General features: G+C 36.5%; 3 protein-coding genes across 40 annotated transcripts in view; 1 reads left to right on the top strand and 2 right to left on the bottom strand.

The window, feature by feature from the left end:
• The window catches only part of LOC100120281 (protein Fe65 homolog), an 84269-nt gene extending 77284 nt beyond the window's left edge, over positions 1–6985 (top strand). For 7 of the 11 annotated variants that reach the window (XR_004344676.1, XR_001729379.3, XR_001729378.3 and 4 more), the window contains 5 exons: positions 44–294; positions 383–585; positions 751–927; positions 1004–1314; positions 2127–6985. Coding sequence is in view for 2 of the 11 variants with exons in the window: in XM_001603889.6 (XP_001603939.2) it covers positions 44–294; positions 383–585; positions 751–927; positions 1004–1153 (781 nt within the window). In the remaining 9 variants the exon portion in view is untranslated. Of the gene's footprint in view, positions 1–43; positions 295–382; positions 586–750; positions 928–1003; positions 1315–2088 lie in introns of all 11 variants that reach the window. The other 4 variants (XR_001729377.3, XR_004226687.2, XM_001603889.6 and 1 more) reach the window with 4 other exon arrangements.
• A 509-nt stretch (positions 6986–7494) lies between these two features.
• Gr58 (gustatory receptor 58) lies at positions 7495–9239 on the bottom strand. 2 transcript variants are annotated; one of them, NM_001170990.1, is made up of 7 exons: positions 8952–9239; positions 8607–8875; positions 8340–8525; positions 8014–8266; positions 7866–7937; positions 7689–7778; positions 7495–7611 (listed from the first exon to the last, which is right to left on the bottom strand). In NM_001170990.1, exons 1-7 carry the CDS (start codon positions 9237–9239, stop codon positions 7495–7497), a joined length of 1275 nt encoding a protein of 424 aa, NP_001164461.1. The 2 variants fall into 2 exon arrangements, with proteins under 2 accessions (NP_001164461.1, XP_032452205.1); XM_032596314.1 differs by lacking the exons at positions 7495–7611; positions 7689–7778 and having other exon boundaries at positions 7836–7937.
• Positions 9240–11220: 1981 nt separating this feature from the next.
• The window catches only part of LOC100120196 (protein hu-li tai shao), a 42247-nt gene continuing 39072 nt past the window's right edge, over positions 11221–14395 (bottom strand). For 21 of the 27 annotated variants that reach the window (XM_032597649.1, XM_032597651.1, XM_032597660.1 and 18 more), the window contains 2 exons: positions 13772–13915; positions 11221–13158 (listed from right to left, as the gene is read on the bottom strand). In XM_032597649.1, coding sequence (XP_032453540.1) covers positions 13894–13915 — 22 coding nt within the window. In that variant the 3' untranslated portion in view covers positions 11221–13158; positions 13772–13893. The remainder of the gene's footprint in view (positions 13159–13771; positions 13916–14395) is intronic. The other 6 variants (XM_032597668.1, XM_032597671.1, XM_032597658.1 and 3 more) reach the window with 1 other exon arrangement.

Raw genomic sequence — 14395 nt, 5'->3', positions numbered from 1 at the left:
ATGCATTTGTACAACGCAATATTAATCTTACAAATATCCGCAGGGATTTCGCATACGTGGCGAGGGACCGCAGCACGCGGAAGCACATGTGCCACGTATTCCGTTGCGACATACCTGCCCGCACGATCGCCAACACGCTGCGCGACATCTGCAAGAAGATAATGATCGAGCGGTCGCTTCACCAGAACCTTGCCAAGCCCGTCGACATCAACGGCCGGACGAGCTTGGCAGCCAGGCCCACCAATCTGCCCACCGAGCACAGACGCTTTCACAGGAACGGCCAGGCTCTCGTCAGTCAGTATCCAGTCCTATACCGTTGCATTAAAATTAACCGTGTGCGAGTATTTTGTCCCTGACCACATGTTTTCTGTTCGTACCCCAGCGCAATCCTTCCCGACGCCAATGGAGGAGCCGAAGAAGGTGCTGCGCGCCCAGTACCTCGGATCGATGCAAGTCTCCCAGGCAACGGGCATGGAAATTCTCAACGACGCTATTGACCAGCTCATCGGCAACACACCCATCAATCAGTGGCGGAACGTCAACGTCGCCATCGCGCCCAGCATGATCTCCATACTCACGCCAAACGTAATTGTCATATAACGCGATAAACTCTGCGCGTCTCGTGTGTGTGTGTGTGTGTGTGTGTGTAAGCATACTGCGAAGACGAGCTAGAAGCGCGCGCATATGCATTATTCAAATTTCCGCTAGATGAGTGTGCACCTCGAATACATGGGATTTCGCGTGTTTCAGGACGACAAGCTCATAGCCGAGTGTCGAGTGCGCTACCTGTCGTTCCTCGGCATCGGCCAGAACGTCAAGCAGTGCGCCTTCATCATGCACACGGCACAGGATCTCTTCATAGCGCACGTCTTCAACTGCGAGCCCAGCAGCGGCGCACTCTGCAAAACAATTGAGGCCGCCTGCAAGGTACGTTGTAGCAATGTTGCATATATGGCTAGAATATTTTTACTGACGCTGCTGTAACCATATCATGTCATTACAGCTGAGGTACCAAAAATGTCTGGACGCTCACCCGCCTGGCTTCAGAAACGCGAGCAGCGTGAACACGCCCAGTGGCCGGGGACTCGGCGCCACCCTCAAGTCTTTCGTCGGCTCGCTTACCGGCCGGAAAAACAAACAGAACGAATCCTGAGACGAGGCTCTCTCGCTGCAGGTGTGTAGTAAGACCAAATTACGTCATGGATGTGCGAATGCTAAGTGTAAGAAGCCGAGCATCGTAGGACGTTACATCGCAGCCGCCGCTCGGCCATGATGCTGACGAGATGGCCGGCTCGAGGCGATTTTGCGCTATAGGTTAGACACACAAGTAACAATGGCTTTTACAAAAAACAACTTCAACACGGCCTTCGTGAGGTTTGCACTTTAACGCAACGTCAGCGAGCCGGTAACCAAATATGCTCGGACTCGAAATCGAATGTGTACATACATCGATGTTTCCTGATCATTTTTTTTTTTTTTTTATTATATAAGGTTGTAATACTTTGAAGGGAAATATACTTGTCCCGTCGTGAGTTGTTGTAATTGTTTGTCAAATGCTTGCAGTCTCGTTGATTTCTCTCGTTGATTTTTAACGTATAAATTTACGATCATCACTGTATCTTTAAATGCATGACTACATTGTTTGTTCGTTAAAAGGGAGCAAAATTTCGAATCGAAATCCCACCTCATCTCTTCGCCAATATCGCAGTGAGCGCTTTGATTCCAGTTGCAAGCAGCAACGTTTCCGTCGTGCAAACATTTCACGCGCACGTTTCACGCGTATTTTATAGGATTCCTCGAAAAGTACGCTTTTCTACCAAAATATTATCAGCAAATTTCGACTTCATTATACATTCATCGCTAAATCAAACATTAGAGTGCAATCTCGCTTAGCGTCAATTCCGCGCGGAGAAGGTATTACGCCAAAAACGATACAAATGTGTAACGTCTTCTCCGTGTATTCACAAATCTTTATCAACGAATCTGGTCAAAAATATTCGGTCCCCTTGAAATTCAACAACGGCGACAGAATATATTTGACCAGTATCGCAACAATATCGAACGGACGAAGGCAACGAAATCGTTAAGCAGTCTACCTTTATGTTCGCATGTCACTGAACGCGCAGGAACTCTGGCCACTGCCTGCCGAGCGAGAGGTCATCAGACACAGACACTTGCAGTCGCCCCTGACCCTCAAGTACTTCGGAGGATCGCCGCCGAGTGCCTCGCTCAGATCTCTACTCTCGCCCTCACTGGACACGAGGCGCATACAGCTCGCCCGCTGGGAGAGCAGCAACTCCTAAGACGCACCGGTCGACCAGCATTCGAAGAGAAAAACAAGAACAAGAGGGAGAGAGAGAATAGAAAGCTGATCCTGCGATGCACCTGCGAAGAGCGCGAGAGACATGAGAATGACGATGAACGAATGAGACGAGAGCGCTGATAGGATGGGCTGCGTGTTTTTTTAGCTAAATCATAAAACAAAATGGACTACGCTTACGTGTCTCGTGTTAATGCATTATTGAAACAAAATAAGAGGATACGATGTTACGTGTTTAATCCTAAAATAATGAGGCAAAAGAGACGGAGCGGCGCGCGTTTCCTGAGCCCTCTAAAAAATCTAGTCGTACGCTGTATTATGAGGCTGCAAGCGGTGGAGCTCTCATTAGTTTCTGTACATACTCAAGACTATGTGAGAGAATCATCCTCGATTCTTCGCCATGCTTTAGAGATCGAATCGAATGCGTATAATAATATAGTCTGAAAACGTTGAGATCGAAGCAACAGCGAGACTCGCGAAGACGAGAGCCATTCGAATCGATGTTTTGTAGAACAGATTAATTATACACGAGAGAAGACAAACCAAAGTCCCGCCGGTCTTTGAAATATAAACGCGTTTAGCTAATAGGGAATTTATTTTTTATGCCGAATGAGAGGAACGAGTCCAGGAGATATTGAGATAATATTGAGATAATAATGACAGATAGAATTTGGGCGAACTCGCGGAGATATATGATGGAAAAGCTATGCATGGAAAACAGGATGGAGATCATTGTTGTAGGAAAAAGAACGATTGATAAAAAGAGAATAGAGTTGTACGATAATACAACAAATGCCACAGTACGCGCGATCCCTAACGTTATCTCGTTTCAAAGTTGTGCGCTAAACCGATATAAATATTGAATATATAAATATGAATATATATATATATATATATATAAATATATAAAAAAATTATACGTTTAATAGGGAGACAGAGAGCGAGAGAAAATACAAAACGTACGACGCATCGAGAGCAGTGCAATCAGTCCTTGCGCGGAAGAGAAACTTAAGGATTAATAAATGCTGGATGATACTGTAGAAATCTTTCCTCATCTCTCTTCCTCTATCTTTAAAAACGTACGTAAAAGCTTGAGCACTATAGAACAAATAAAAATTATAGATTGAGAGACTCCTGAGTTTTTCTTCGCGCGCCCATGCAAAACAAGATGTGCACAATCGATGCACCTACGAGTCAAGCTTTGTACCCGGAACAAAAGAAATGAAAAAGAGATGCGACACATATGCGATTATTACACAATTACACATACATGTATGAACACGCGATCACAGACGTTATATATTATAATGACACACACTGTATTAGAGAAAACAAGAAAATAAATAGGTAAGCGCCGATAACGTTAACAATGCGAACTCAGCGCTGCAGACGCGTTAAATCTATGTTTGGTACGAACGTTAAAAATCAAGCGTTTTCACGAGTCTTGAAGAAACTGCTATTAATAGCATTTTTTGTAAATTTTCCTAAATGAAGATCGCGACGGCCATACTCTTTTTTTACACTTTTGAAATTTCATTCCTTAAATGCTATCTGTGATAGATAAAATAAACGATGATTTTTTCGCGCCGTACCCTCTGCATTGTTAGCATCAGTGAAAACATTTGATATTGACGTTCGATCTGTTCGCGAGCGTTCCTATAGTTTTTGCAAATTTTAAAGGCATACAAAGAAAGTTATAGAGGAAAATAAATAAATTTGTGAAAAAATAGTCGAAAAAAAAATTAATTAAATTCACATAGTCTGCGCAGGACGTCGAATTTACAGTGAAGGATGACAAACTTACGCGGGACCCAGGATGACGATTCCACAGTAGGATAGGGCTAAGAAAAAAGGGACATGAACCAGAAAAAATAGTGAGTGCGAGCGATTAACGAATGCATGACTGCATGTGCAACGAGTGTGAAAAAAATAGAAGCATAAACGCAAGATTGCGTGTCGAAAGATATATGTCAGCGTCTGATTTTTACTTTTTTTTATCCTTTGTTGTGAAATTCGAAATTACACTCGTGCAGAAAGAACAAAGTGTTTTGGTACATACAAGGAAATGTAAAGGTGACACGAGTAAACCGCGAAAGAAGTGAGTGAACCTTAAAGTGTGAAAGAGAAAAGATATACTTATGAAGCCATATATAAGAAGATGCGATCCGCGTATATAGACGGAGCGATGACTGCTATGTTGTAAATATTTGACGTTTTGCCGGATCCAGCTTCAATGACTTGAATGTAAATACGTATATTAAAAAAGCTATAAACGCAAACAGCATAATAGTACACACGCGCGCGCGTGCTCTAACATAACGTGGTACAGCAGTTCTCCAAGTCCCGTGTGAAATATACAACAAACCCGAACGACTTTCGTAAATGAAAGAATTGTGAGAGAATATAAGGAAGTGCCGTTTACACCACATCAATACAGGGCCATAATGCATAAAGAAAAACGTACTCTTAAATACACCTATACGCGACCCACGAACACTGAAAAACACGTAAACACGCGAAAAAATTAATAGGCGTTTTCGTCGTGCGAGCTTAGAACAAATAATAGTGCGCGCTACAATAATACTTATATCCCGTTGCGTTTGTTTCTTCCACTCTCGTGTGTGGCTATGTACGTTTATTCGCGGAAAAACCCGAAAAATCGCTAGACGAAGCGTTCGGTAACAATAATACTGTTAGTATCCGATGAGAGCGAGCTGCAGCATGGTACTAAATCCATTCTTAACGTTACTTTTATCCCTGCAAATAGAGACCATCTGAAACATTTGCTCATTTCTGAACAAAATTCACTTTTACGCGCAGTGAGAGAAATTGTTGAAAAAACGTCTTGAATAGCGCAAAGATCAGCACTATGCAGTTTCAGTCAAACCAAATACGCATTACTGGACTTTATTCAATACTTTCTCCCATAGTGTAAAACATTACGCTGTCCTAGTCAAGATTTTTTTATCTTTATATCATATCATATAATTCTTAGAAATAAGATTTCTATTGTGTTCGATGTAAATATTACAGAGGTATTTTAATTTTCGATATTATATAGAATTACAAGATGTAGGGCGTAAATAGAATGCACTGTTTTTTTCTTATAACGCAGTATAATGGATTATCGAATACGGAGAATAACGTAAATAAAGCATGAAATCCACGTAAGAGTTTGAAGAAAAACGCCATCAAATGCACACACTTTGTCCACATTCTATAAGCAAAAACATTTACCAAAAAGAAAATGACGTGACACGCTTATTACACGAGCATAGCTTAAAACGATTCCTTCTCGAGCGTCGAGGTTCGTATGCCGTCTACAGCGAAAAGAAATACGTCAAAAATAGTCGTTTTTTTTAACGTATAATGAACTTCTCGCACCACTGAAAACTAGCTTATAGCGACCTACTGTATTTAATGTGAGATGTATTATGTATACCTATTTGAAAAAAAGGAAACAAAGCTGATACGATAGTAAAGAATTGTTCTGCACAAAAAGGCAATGCTTTGTGGTGATTATAATCTTTCAAAAATGAAAAAAATAAACATGACATTATCCATTCGTACCTCATATGAATAGAGTTATCTCAAATTGGATGTGCATTTCGTAAGAAGAGCGAATTCTTGTAATAGATCTTCTGAAATAGATGGATATTCTTGCCGAAATACGCATTCAGTTTGACATCGTATTCGTTATACACATAGACATCTGCTCACAATCGTTTACACAATCGTAATTGTCATATGCATACAAACTACTATCGCCCAACTGCGTGAACGCCGCTATATATAAAGTAAAAAAATGAATCTCATCTGTCATCGTTAAAATGCTGTTGTAATTGTTATACTATCATCTCGTCATTGTCGCGTTAAACTGAAATGTGTCGCGCCGCACCGTTGCTTTTTTCATCTTTATATCTATCATAAGAAAAAAAAAGAAATGTCGCAACTTAAACTCGATTTTTTCTTTTTTATTAGTCGACTTTTGTTTAATATAAGCATAAACCTATCGAGCTCTGACATAGGGTAAAGTTTGGAATTTGTCAATGGAGTATTTGATCATGTGACGATGTCAAAACTTTATCAAAGTTCAGTACAAGATCTCAATATACGATCGTCCACTCATCGCTAAATGGACGATCGCACTTATATAGAAAAATATTAAGTCAATGCGTCAAGCTGAAAAAACTCGCGCCTGTGTGAGCTTTTTTCTTTGTTATTATTTATTGTGATCGTTACTATCGGCGATTAATGTTAACCAAATGGTTTCGCAGTACACATTCAAAGTGCTGTCAATGTTACCAAGAGAAGTTTCTGCTCGTTGATAAAAATGAGTAAACACTTAAGTTAACGAGAGATTATTAAGGTTTGCTAAGTGATAAAGTAAGAGAAATGTTTGCGAATTTATGTTTTGACGCGCATTAATATACGAATAAAATATTGAAGATAAAAAACGTCTTTTTGAAAAAAAAAAAATAATAATGAATAATAATAATAACAGAGCTTGCACGCTCATTTATATGCATAGTCAAGACGATTATCGATGATTATCATAAGTTCGTAAGAGATCAAGTATTATTGTATGAAGCAACCGAATGAAATCACACAATGTAACTACACCTGCCTCTTGTGAATAAAAGTCTATTTGTTTCTTTTCAATAATTGTCTTTTGTTGAATTATTATACCAAGAGAAAAAATTTACATTTCCTAAAAGTCCTTTTTTAACAATTGAAACTTCGCAGTTATTCAATTTTATTTATTGCAAGATATTGAAAAAATAAAAACAATATATATGTTTTATTTATGTTTTATAAACATTAGTTATCTGTAATTAGATCAATGCCAAGTTTGATTAGACAAAGTTAACTGTATTACCCAGGAGTTCTATATCGATATTGTTATAACTGCGTAAGAACTTGTAGGATGATTTTGTGTAGAGCAGTAGAGTTCTTTTTGTGTACCATTTGTCCGGTGACAGCTTAATCGGCTATTGATTAGCATATAGTTTATTGGGTTTGCCATACGTCAATATAGGTAGCATGACTTGGATTAAATTTAGACTGTTAAATTAATAAGAATACGCGTCAACTACACGGTATAGTTCGATTAAATCGAAAATATAAGACAAAGTTACGTATGCACGTAAAATATAAGTACACTAATATTCAAATTAATAGGTCAGTGAACTAAATGATTTCAAATATTTAGAATAAGAATCATCCGCCACGTAGGTAGTGGTACCAAGCTGTATGAGAATCATTAAGTACGTAGTTATTGTGCCAATCATCTGAAAATAAAAGTCAATGGTTAAGATTCTGCTTGAAAATGTTACTTGTACAATAATAATTAATTCTCGACAATTACCACTTGTATCAAGTGGCAGTTGAGGTCAACAAATCCCCAAGCTGTAAATTTGCAAGGTTTTTGGATCAGTTGCATATTAAACTGTCGAATCTGAAAAATAAAGAATCAATTTTCACGCGCAATCCACGAAAATGCCTCAATGTTTTATTACGCAAATAAAAGTGTCAAGCAATTCACCTTAAGTTTTGTTTCATTTGTAGTGGAAGGTTCGTCATAAAATTCGTTAATGTAATCTCCTGTTTTTATTGACTGAAAAAATTATCTCCATTATAGTTAAAATAAAAACTGTTCGTTTGTAAAAATATGAATACAAAAGCGTAACTACGTTTTCTGTACAGCAGCCGCAAACAATGCTGAAATAGCATATCTTCATTCCATAATGAACTATCCAAATTCCCGAGACCACTAACGTTTTTACCAAAATGTAATGTGGAATATTAGAATTCCTTGAACTCATGTAGCACAAGTACATGTTACCGGTTATCACTGCGAAGGCGAATATTATAGACAAAAGCAGGTGCAGTCCGTAGGTGTTATTGATTTCCTGACATGCACTTATCAACTGCAAGTGTATTTCTCTGTTGAAAATGCAAACATTGGTATGATTTTTTTTTTAAACATATTTTAAAACGCTCAGAACTATATTTTTACTTGGCTAGTTTTACTATGACAGCCGGATTCTTCCTTTGACTGACGTTATTGATGACAAAGTTAGAATCTTGACCACCTGATTCAAACACTGAACTGCATACTCTCTTATGTTGAGGAAAAGCGTGTGTACTCGTTAACACAGCTTTTAAAACCTTGTTTAACTCGGTAAACCTATAGCAAGCGCACCTATATGAATTGGAATTCAAAAATATCAGTATTTTATTTCAATACAGTTGTACAATTATAGCATTACATACGATAACCAACCTGACACAGCTGGTGAACATTGCATCGGAAACAAACATCGTAAATAGTGGAAAGCTCATTACTGACGATATTAAAATTTTTGTTTGCAACGGCGCATCCTCGACTAAAACGATCACAGCGATTATCGCTATTAGAACTGTAACCAAGAAAAAACCTTTGATCACTTGTCCAGCTACAGCTCTAAGCATTTTTCCATGATTATTTGGGATGCCAATTCGCTCCATCAAATCATCTGCGACGGCTGCTTTAGCGACGTAACGGCGTAGTCCCTTCAAATTTCAAAAGTTAACAGAGTATAATGTAAAAATAGAATTATCGTTTAAAAAATATACTTTGATTGCTTACCTTACTCCGATACCATCCGAGAGTGACAATACTGATGGTCAGGAAAATATTGGTGTAGAATACAATAGTCATTGGCACTGTATTGTTCTTCAGGATGATGCTCACTCTGAAGATCTCATGTCGGATCATAATGGAGGTGGTGCAATAAATTACGAGGAGAGTCGTAGAATAAATAAAACTGAAGGTTGGCCGCGGTGTTCCTATTGGATACTCGATTATTCCGATCCCCAGGACCCAATTGGATATGAGTAGCGGAAGAATCGGTCTTGTCATTGGCTTTTTACCCATTTTTTGTGTTAGTTATATAAGTTTTTTTTCTACAGCAACATTATATCTTTGTTGAACCTTTTACTTCGTTGACGAAATTCTTCTCATATTCTTTAAATTTATTTCCGACTGAACTTCTAAAACCAATGTATTTTATAATAATGCGTGCGATTTTTATAGTTATACGTTTAAAAGAAAAGTATTTTGGATGTATGAAATTTTTAAAAGCTTGTTTTGAACCGTTAAACCTTACGATTCACAAATAATCAACGCGTGTATAGAGCCCACAAAATTTAGCTATTCACTGAGCCGACCATTAACACAATAACGATTATGCTTTCCACGTCAACTACTTTATTTCTTCAACCAAGTTTACCGTGATCACGAGTAGCCCATCTCGGCGATCTTCGAACTCACGTACAATATGAGGTAAGAGCAAATTTGAAAGCGAGACTGTAGCTCGAGCCGTAGGCACGAGCGAAATAAAGTCATCATTCTCCGCTGATTAGCGGCGGGATGCCGGGTCACAAGTATATTATAGCCTGATGTGTGTTCGTGAGGGGTGTGCCGGCGAATCAAACTGTCACCGATGTCACCCAGTTGAAGCGCGAGCATCAATTAACGAAATTACTACGCGTCGGTCAGGGTGGAAATTCCAAGAATTTTTTCTACGATCGTATTACAGCAGGTGTGAAAAAGTATAATTTGAAAATTGGATAATGATGCACGTGGCTCATGATGGGATAGTGGAGCAAATTTTGGTAACGTTACTTTTATAAACAAGTATACGATCTTTTATCACTAGCAGTAGGTTGTATTTTCTAAATTTTCCTCGTTCATAAATAATTGATCAGCCAGCTATAAGCATAAATAAGTTGATAAGTGGATAATTATGTTAGTAATAGATAGTATGCTATAGTGAATCAGACTACGGTATTACACGCAGGAAAACTTGCTGATTATTAGTCGAGGCATTCGAATCGATTCTGTCGTCTAAAAATATAAATGTGCCTATAGCATAAAAGATAATTTACATGATATGATACGTTAAGGTATTTTGTAGGTGATTATTTCTTCGTGTAATCGAGGTCAGTAAATCGTTCGCAGTAGCATTAGAAAAGGGTATGTTTTAAAAGAGATTATATTATCGACCTGGGTACATTGATTTTTTAATTTACATTCAAGTTTTTTATGTTTGCCACAGTTTTGATTATTTTGAAAAAAAAAATTGTTCTCAGCAATCATCAGTTCAGTTGCTATCATTGCCATCTTATTTAATTTACACGTTTAAATGTTTAGCGATTGATTATAGTCATTACAATTTAAAATAATTTTTTTATTAGGCGCTGCTGAGTGCCAGGTGCATGCTATTCCATTAGACTCCAAACGCAGTATTCAAATATGTACAAAGGATGAATTTATAAGTCTTATAAATCATTCATTTTAAATAAAAATAGAAAATATTTTCAGTTAGCAGCCGTTGTTAAGCTTTAATTACTGAAGATTGTTTTGTATACAAGTTAAGATTTCAACAACAGTGTTTATAACGCTAGAACAAAAAAGATAACGCCAATTATCTTTCTCATATTGCAAAAACTTTTCGATATTATTCAAAAATTCTGTAAACAATTTACTTATTTTAAAATAACTACCACTGTTATTGTACTTACCTGCTTACATATTTAAGATAAATTACTGTGTCCTGAATTCGCTTATCAATAAATCGTAGGTGTATATTATGAGTAATAAAGATGTTATTTAAAGAAAAGAAAAGTATAAAAACTCATTATAAGGTTTCAATTTACTTTTTAACTACTCGCAATTGCTTTGACTTTCTGTAATTTGTTAACCTTCCTCAAAGAGTTTAATATTCATCTGTGAATAAAAAATTTTAATTATAAATTTCGGTTGGTTAGAGAGACTATATTGAATCTGTATGATAATAAAATATAAGGTTATATTCAATTGCAGGAAATGACAATGTGACAATAAAATTAAACGATTTTAGTTTTTGATAAATAAAGTACTTTACTAACAATATATTGTAATAATTTTTGTTTTCATTCGATAGTCCTAAATTTGCACAATGTCCTTTCATTCATGAAGCGAAATCGTTAAAACTGTGAAAAGTGATATAACGAGCAGGATCGTCGAATAAAGTACTTTATCCCTATATTTTAATAATATTAATTTTTATATTATAATATATATATTAACTATTACAATGATAAACTGCAATTATCATATCGCTCAATAATACAATCATTATCGTTATGTATGATAGTACTCCATAGGGTTCTTAATTTTCTTTTCGCTTTGTGTTCTGTGTACATACATTGTGTTTTGTCGCTCGTGGTGTGTCTGTGTATACATTTTTCGCATGTATTTTTCAAATTTCTCGCGATTCATATATATTCTTTCTCTTTAATTGATTGGCGTGCAAACATGCAACGAGAAAAATGACACGCATTTCAAGTGCCTTTCATTAGCTTATAAAATTGTCTCCCTTGGAGGACCAATAAAAAAATCTGTCGAAATAAAATATTATCAAAGCATTCATATATAAACAATTTTCAATGACAATATAATACAAATTGATTGGAGCAGTCAAATTTTTCAAAACGAAAAACCTCGTTTGATTAAGACAATCTCGAATATTTTTAAAAATTAATAAAATAGGACGTTAACAACACAATTATTTTTACGATTACCATGTAAAACGAAAGGCACTCGTAGCGAATAAATTTTTTTAGGGGAGGAAGAGCGTTAATCCACCCACGCACTTATTAATAAATCATTTACTTCATTTTTTTCTCTGTACAAAGAAAATTAAAGACGTTTAAATCGTACATTCGCACTTCGTCCGTCTCTAAGTCGTTAATTTAATATCAGTAATATCGATAAAAGCTAAACGACAGAACAATAAAAAATAAAATATATCGTCAATAAACGAACAGCGACAAGTCACATAGGTTTTATTCTTCAGCATTTACCCTATCGATTCGCTTCAATTGTTTACCCTCTATTCATTTAAAAATTCGCTGCATTCTCTGACTGGCTCTTTGCTTTATAACCGCTGACCTCTCTCTTACAAGACATTTCTTGCAACGGAAATTACGAGAGAGAAAAAGAGCAAAGTGATTAAAGACAATAGACGTAGAGGTTGAAGATAAAACGCGTTAAAAGCACTCTCACGGTTTCAATTTGCAAGCACAAGCAGTCAAAAGCCGGATCGATCGAATTATTCTAACGTCACTAAGACAGTTGCTCTTTCAACACACATAGCGCAGTTTACATTTTTTTTCTTTTTTTCTATCTTTCATTATCGGTATTATTTTTTATTTTTGCACAATTGATCTCTTTTCTTGAGTCGGTTCGTTCGTGAAATTCGGCTCTGCGAGCTTCACCGTGTCGAGAATATCGCGGCTTCTCAAGCCTCTCGGCGTTCGCTTTTTTGGGTTTTTGTCGAGCTTTTCATAGGCCGTTTCGGAGAAGAAGACTGAGTAGAAGAGCAAAAGACGGAAGGTGCATTAATTTGTCTGTGTAATCGTTTTGTATTAGAAGTTCAAAAAGCTCACGAGAAATCGGCCTTCTCTCGTTTGTCGATAGCATGTATGTATAACACGGCCTTAACCACTGGTCATCAATGACGATTATACGACATCTAACGTTAGTTTCCTTTTAGTTCAACCCTCATTAATAAAGGAGCTACTTGGTGATAGAATATAATAAAAACATAAAAATCGCTAGTCCGCAATGTCCATGGATTGGCAGTCTTGAGCTTTAGAAAAATGCCGTACTGCTTGCCGATGTCTGGCTTGACTCTTCTAATGCTTGGTTTCTCCTCCTCCGTGATTCCCAAATTTAGCGCTTCGCTTTTCGGCTGCTGCTGGTTGTTTTTTCTTCATTTAAAATAAGCTTTTTTTCTTTGTGGCAGTGGCTGTAAAATAGAAACACAAATAAGAATTAATTCTGTGTTTTTTATAATTCAATTAGCATTTTAAACAGTGTGATGAAACCTAAAGAGAGAAATAATTATTTTATTATTTATCATTCTTAAGTCATTATAATTGACCTGTGTCTAGTTTAAATCGAATTCAGAGCCTGAATTCATTTTATATGCACTGTCACAAGCAAATAAAAAAACTTATGACTGTATGTAACCTAATTAATATGCAAATTAAGAGTAGCGCAGCAAGGCTCTATCTAAATTCAAAGTTCACTTGCTTTTTCAAATATAAAATTTCTATTTCTGATAGCTCTAATGAGAGTGGAACGATAAAATTTATTTTGACGATTTCTAAATTTTAATATATATTGAGAAATTTTGAACTTTTCTGCTTGTCACTTTTTAAAAAATTGTTCGATCCACTCTACACTATGCACGCACTAATGATATTCTATATAATATGACATACGTATCAGAATGAACAAGCAAAACTGTACATATACAGTAACAGTGAACTTAAATATTTTTCATCGATTGATTTCCTTCTTCTGTGTGGGGAGAATTGACGAAGATTTGTTTTATAATGCAAATTCGAATTACATACCTGAGCTTGAACTACCTACGCCTCAACAGGCTTCTTCTTCTCCTTCTTCTTCTTGAGGAAAGATGGTGTCCGCAGGCCCTTCTTTTTCTTCTTCTCCTTTTTGGGTGACTCCTCGCTAACGCTCACATCCTGCGACATGGAACCCTTAACATGGAAGGTCCCAACCGTAACCATAAAACTCTTTTCATGCACATGCAAATGTTCACTCGCCTCTTGCATCAAGATGAGACAACAATCAAGTTGATCAACCCCAACAATCTGATTCAATTTATACTCTATTTTGCCTCAATATAATTTTTATTAATATCGAATAATTTATTCTCTGCATCAAATAAGATGATAGTTATCTGATTGATTGTTGTCTAATCCAACTTACTTTAATACAAAAATTGAGAAATATCATGCAAGCAGCTTATGAGCAAGAAAGCTTGGCTTTATTCAAATAAGATAGTAATCTAGTGAATAAATCAGTAGCTTTCTATTATACAAATATAAATGAATGAAATTTTAATCAAATCATGATTATAGAATACTTTTTTTATGTGTTTCCATAACTGTGAATATTTTAAGATTTTCCATGTTTGTTAGATTTAACTATACTGAACTTCAAATCTTAGAAATAAT

The sequence above is a fragment of the Nasonia vitripennis genome, chromosome 2 (assembly GCF_009193385.2).
Source record: "Nasonia vitripennis strain AsymCx chromosome 2, Nvit_psr_1.1, whole genome shotgun sequence".
In the NCBI taxonomy this organism is placed as follows: domain Eukaryota; kingdom Metazoa; phylum Arthropoda; class Insecta; order Hymenoptera; family Pteromalidae; genus Nasonia; species Nasonia vitripennis.
Note: the sequence above shows the minus strand (reverse complement) of the source record. Positions and strands in the feature narration are given on the sequence as shown.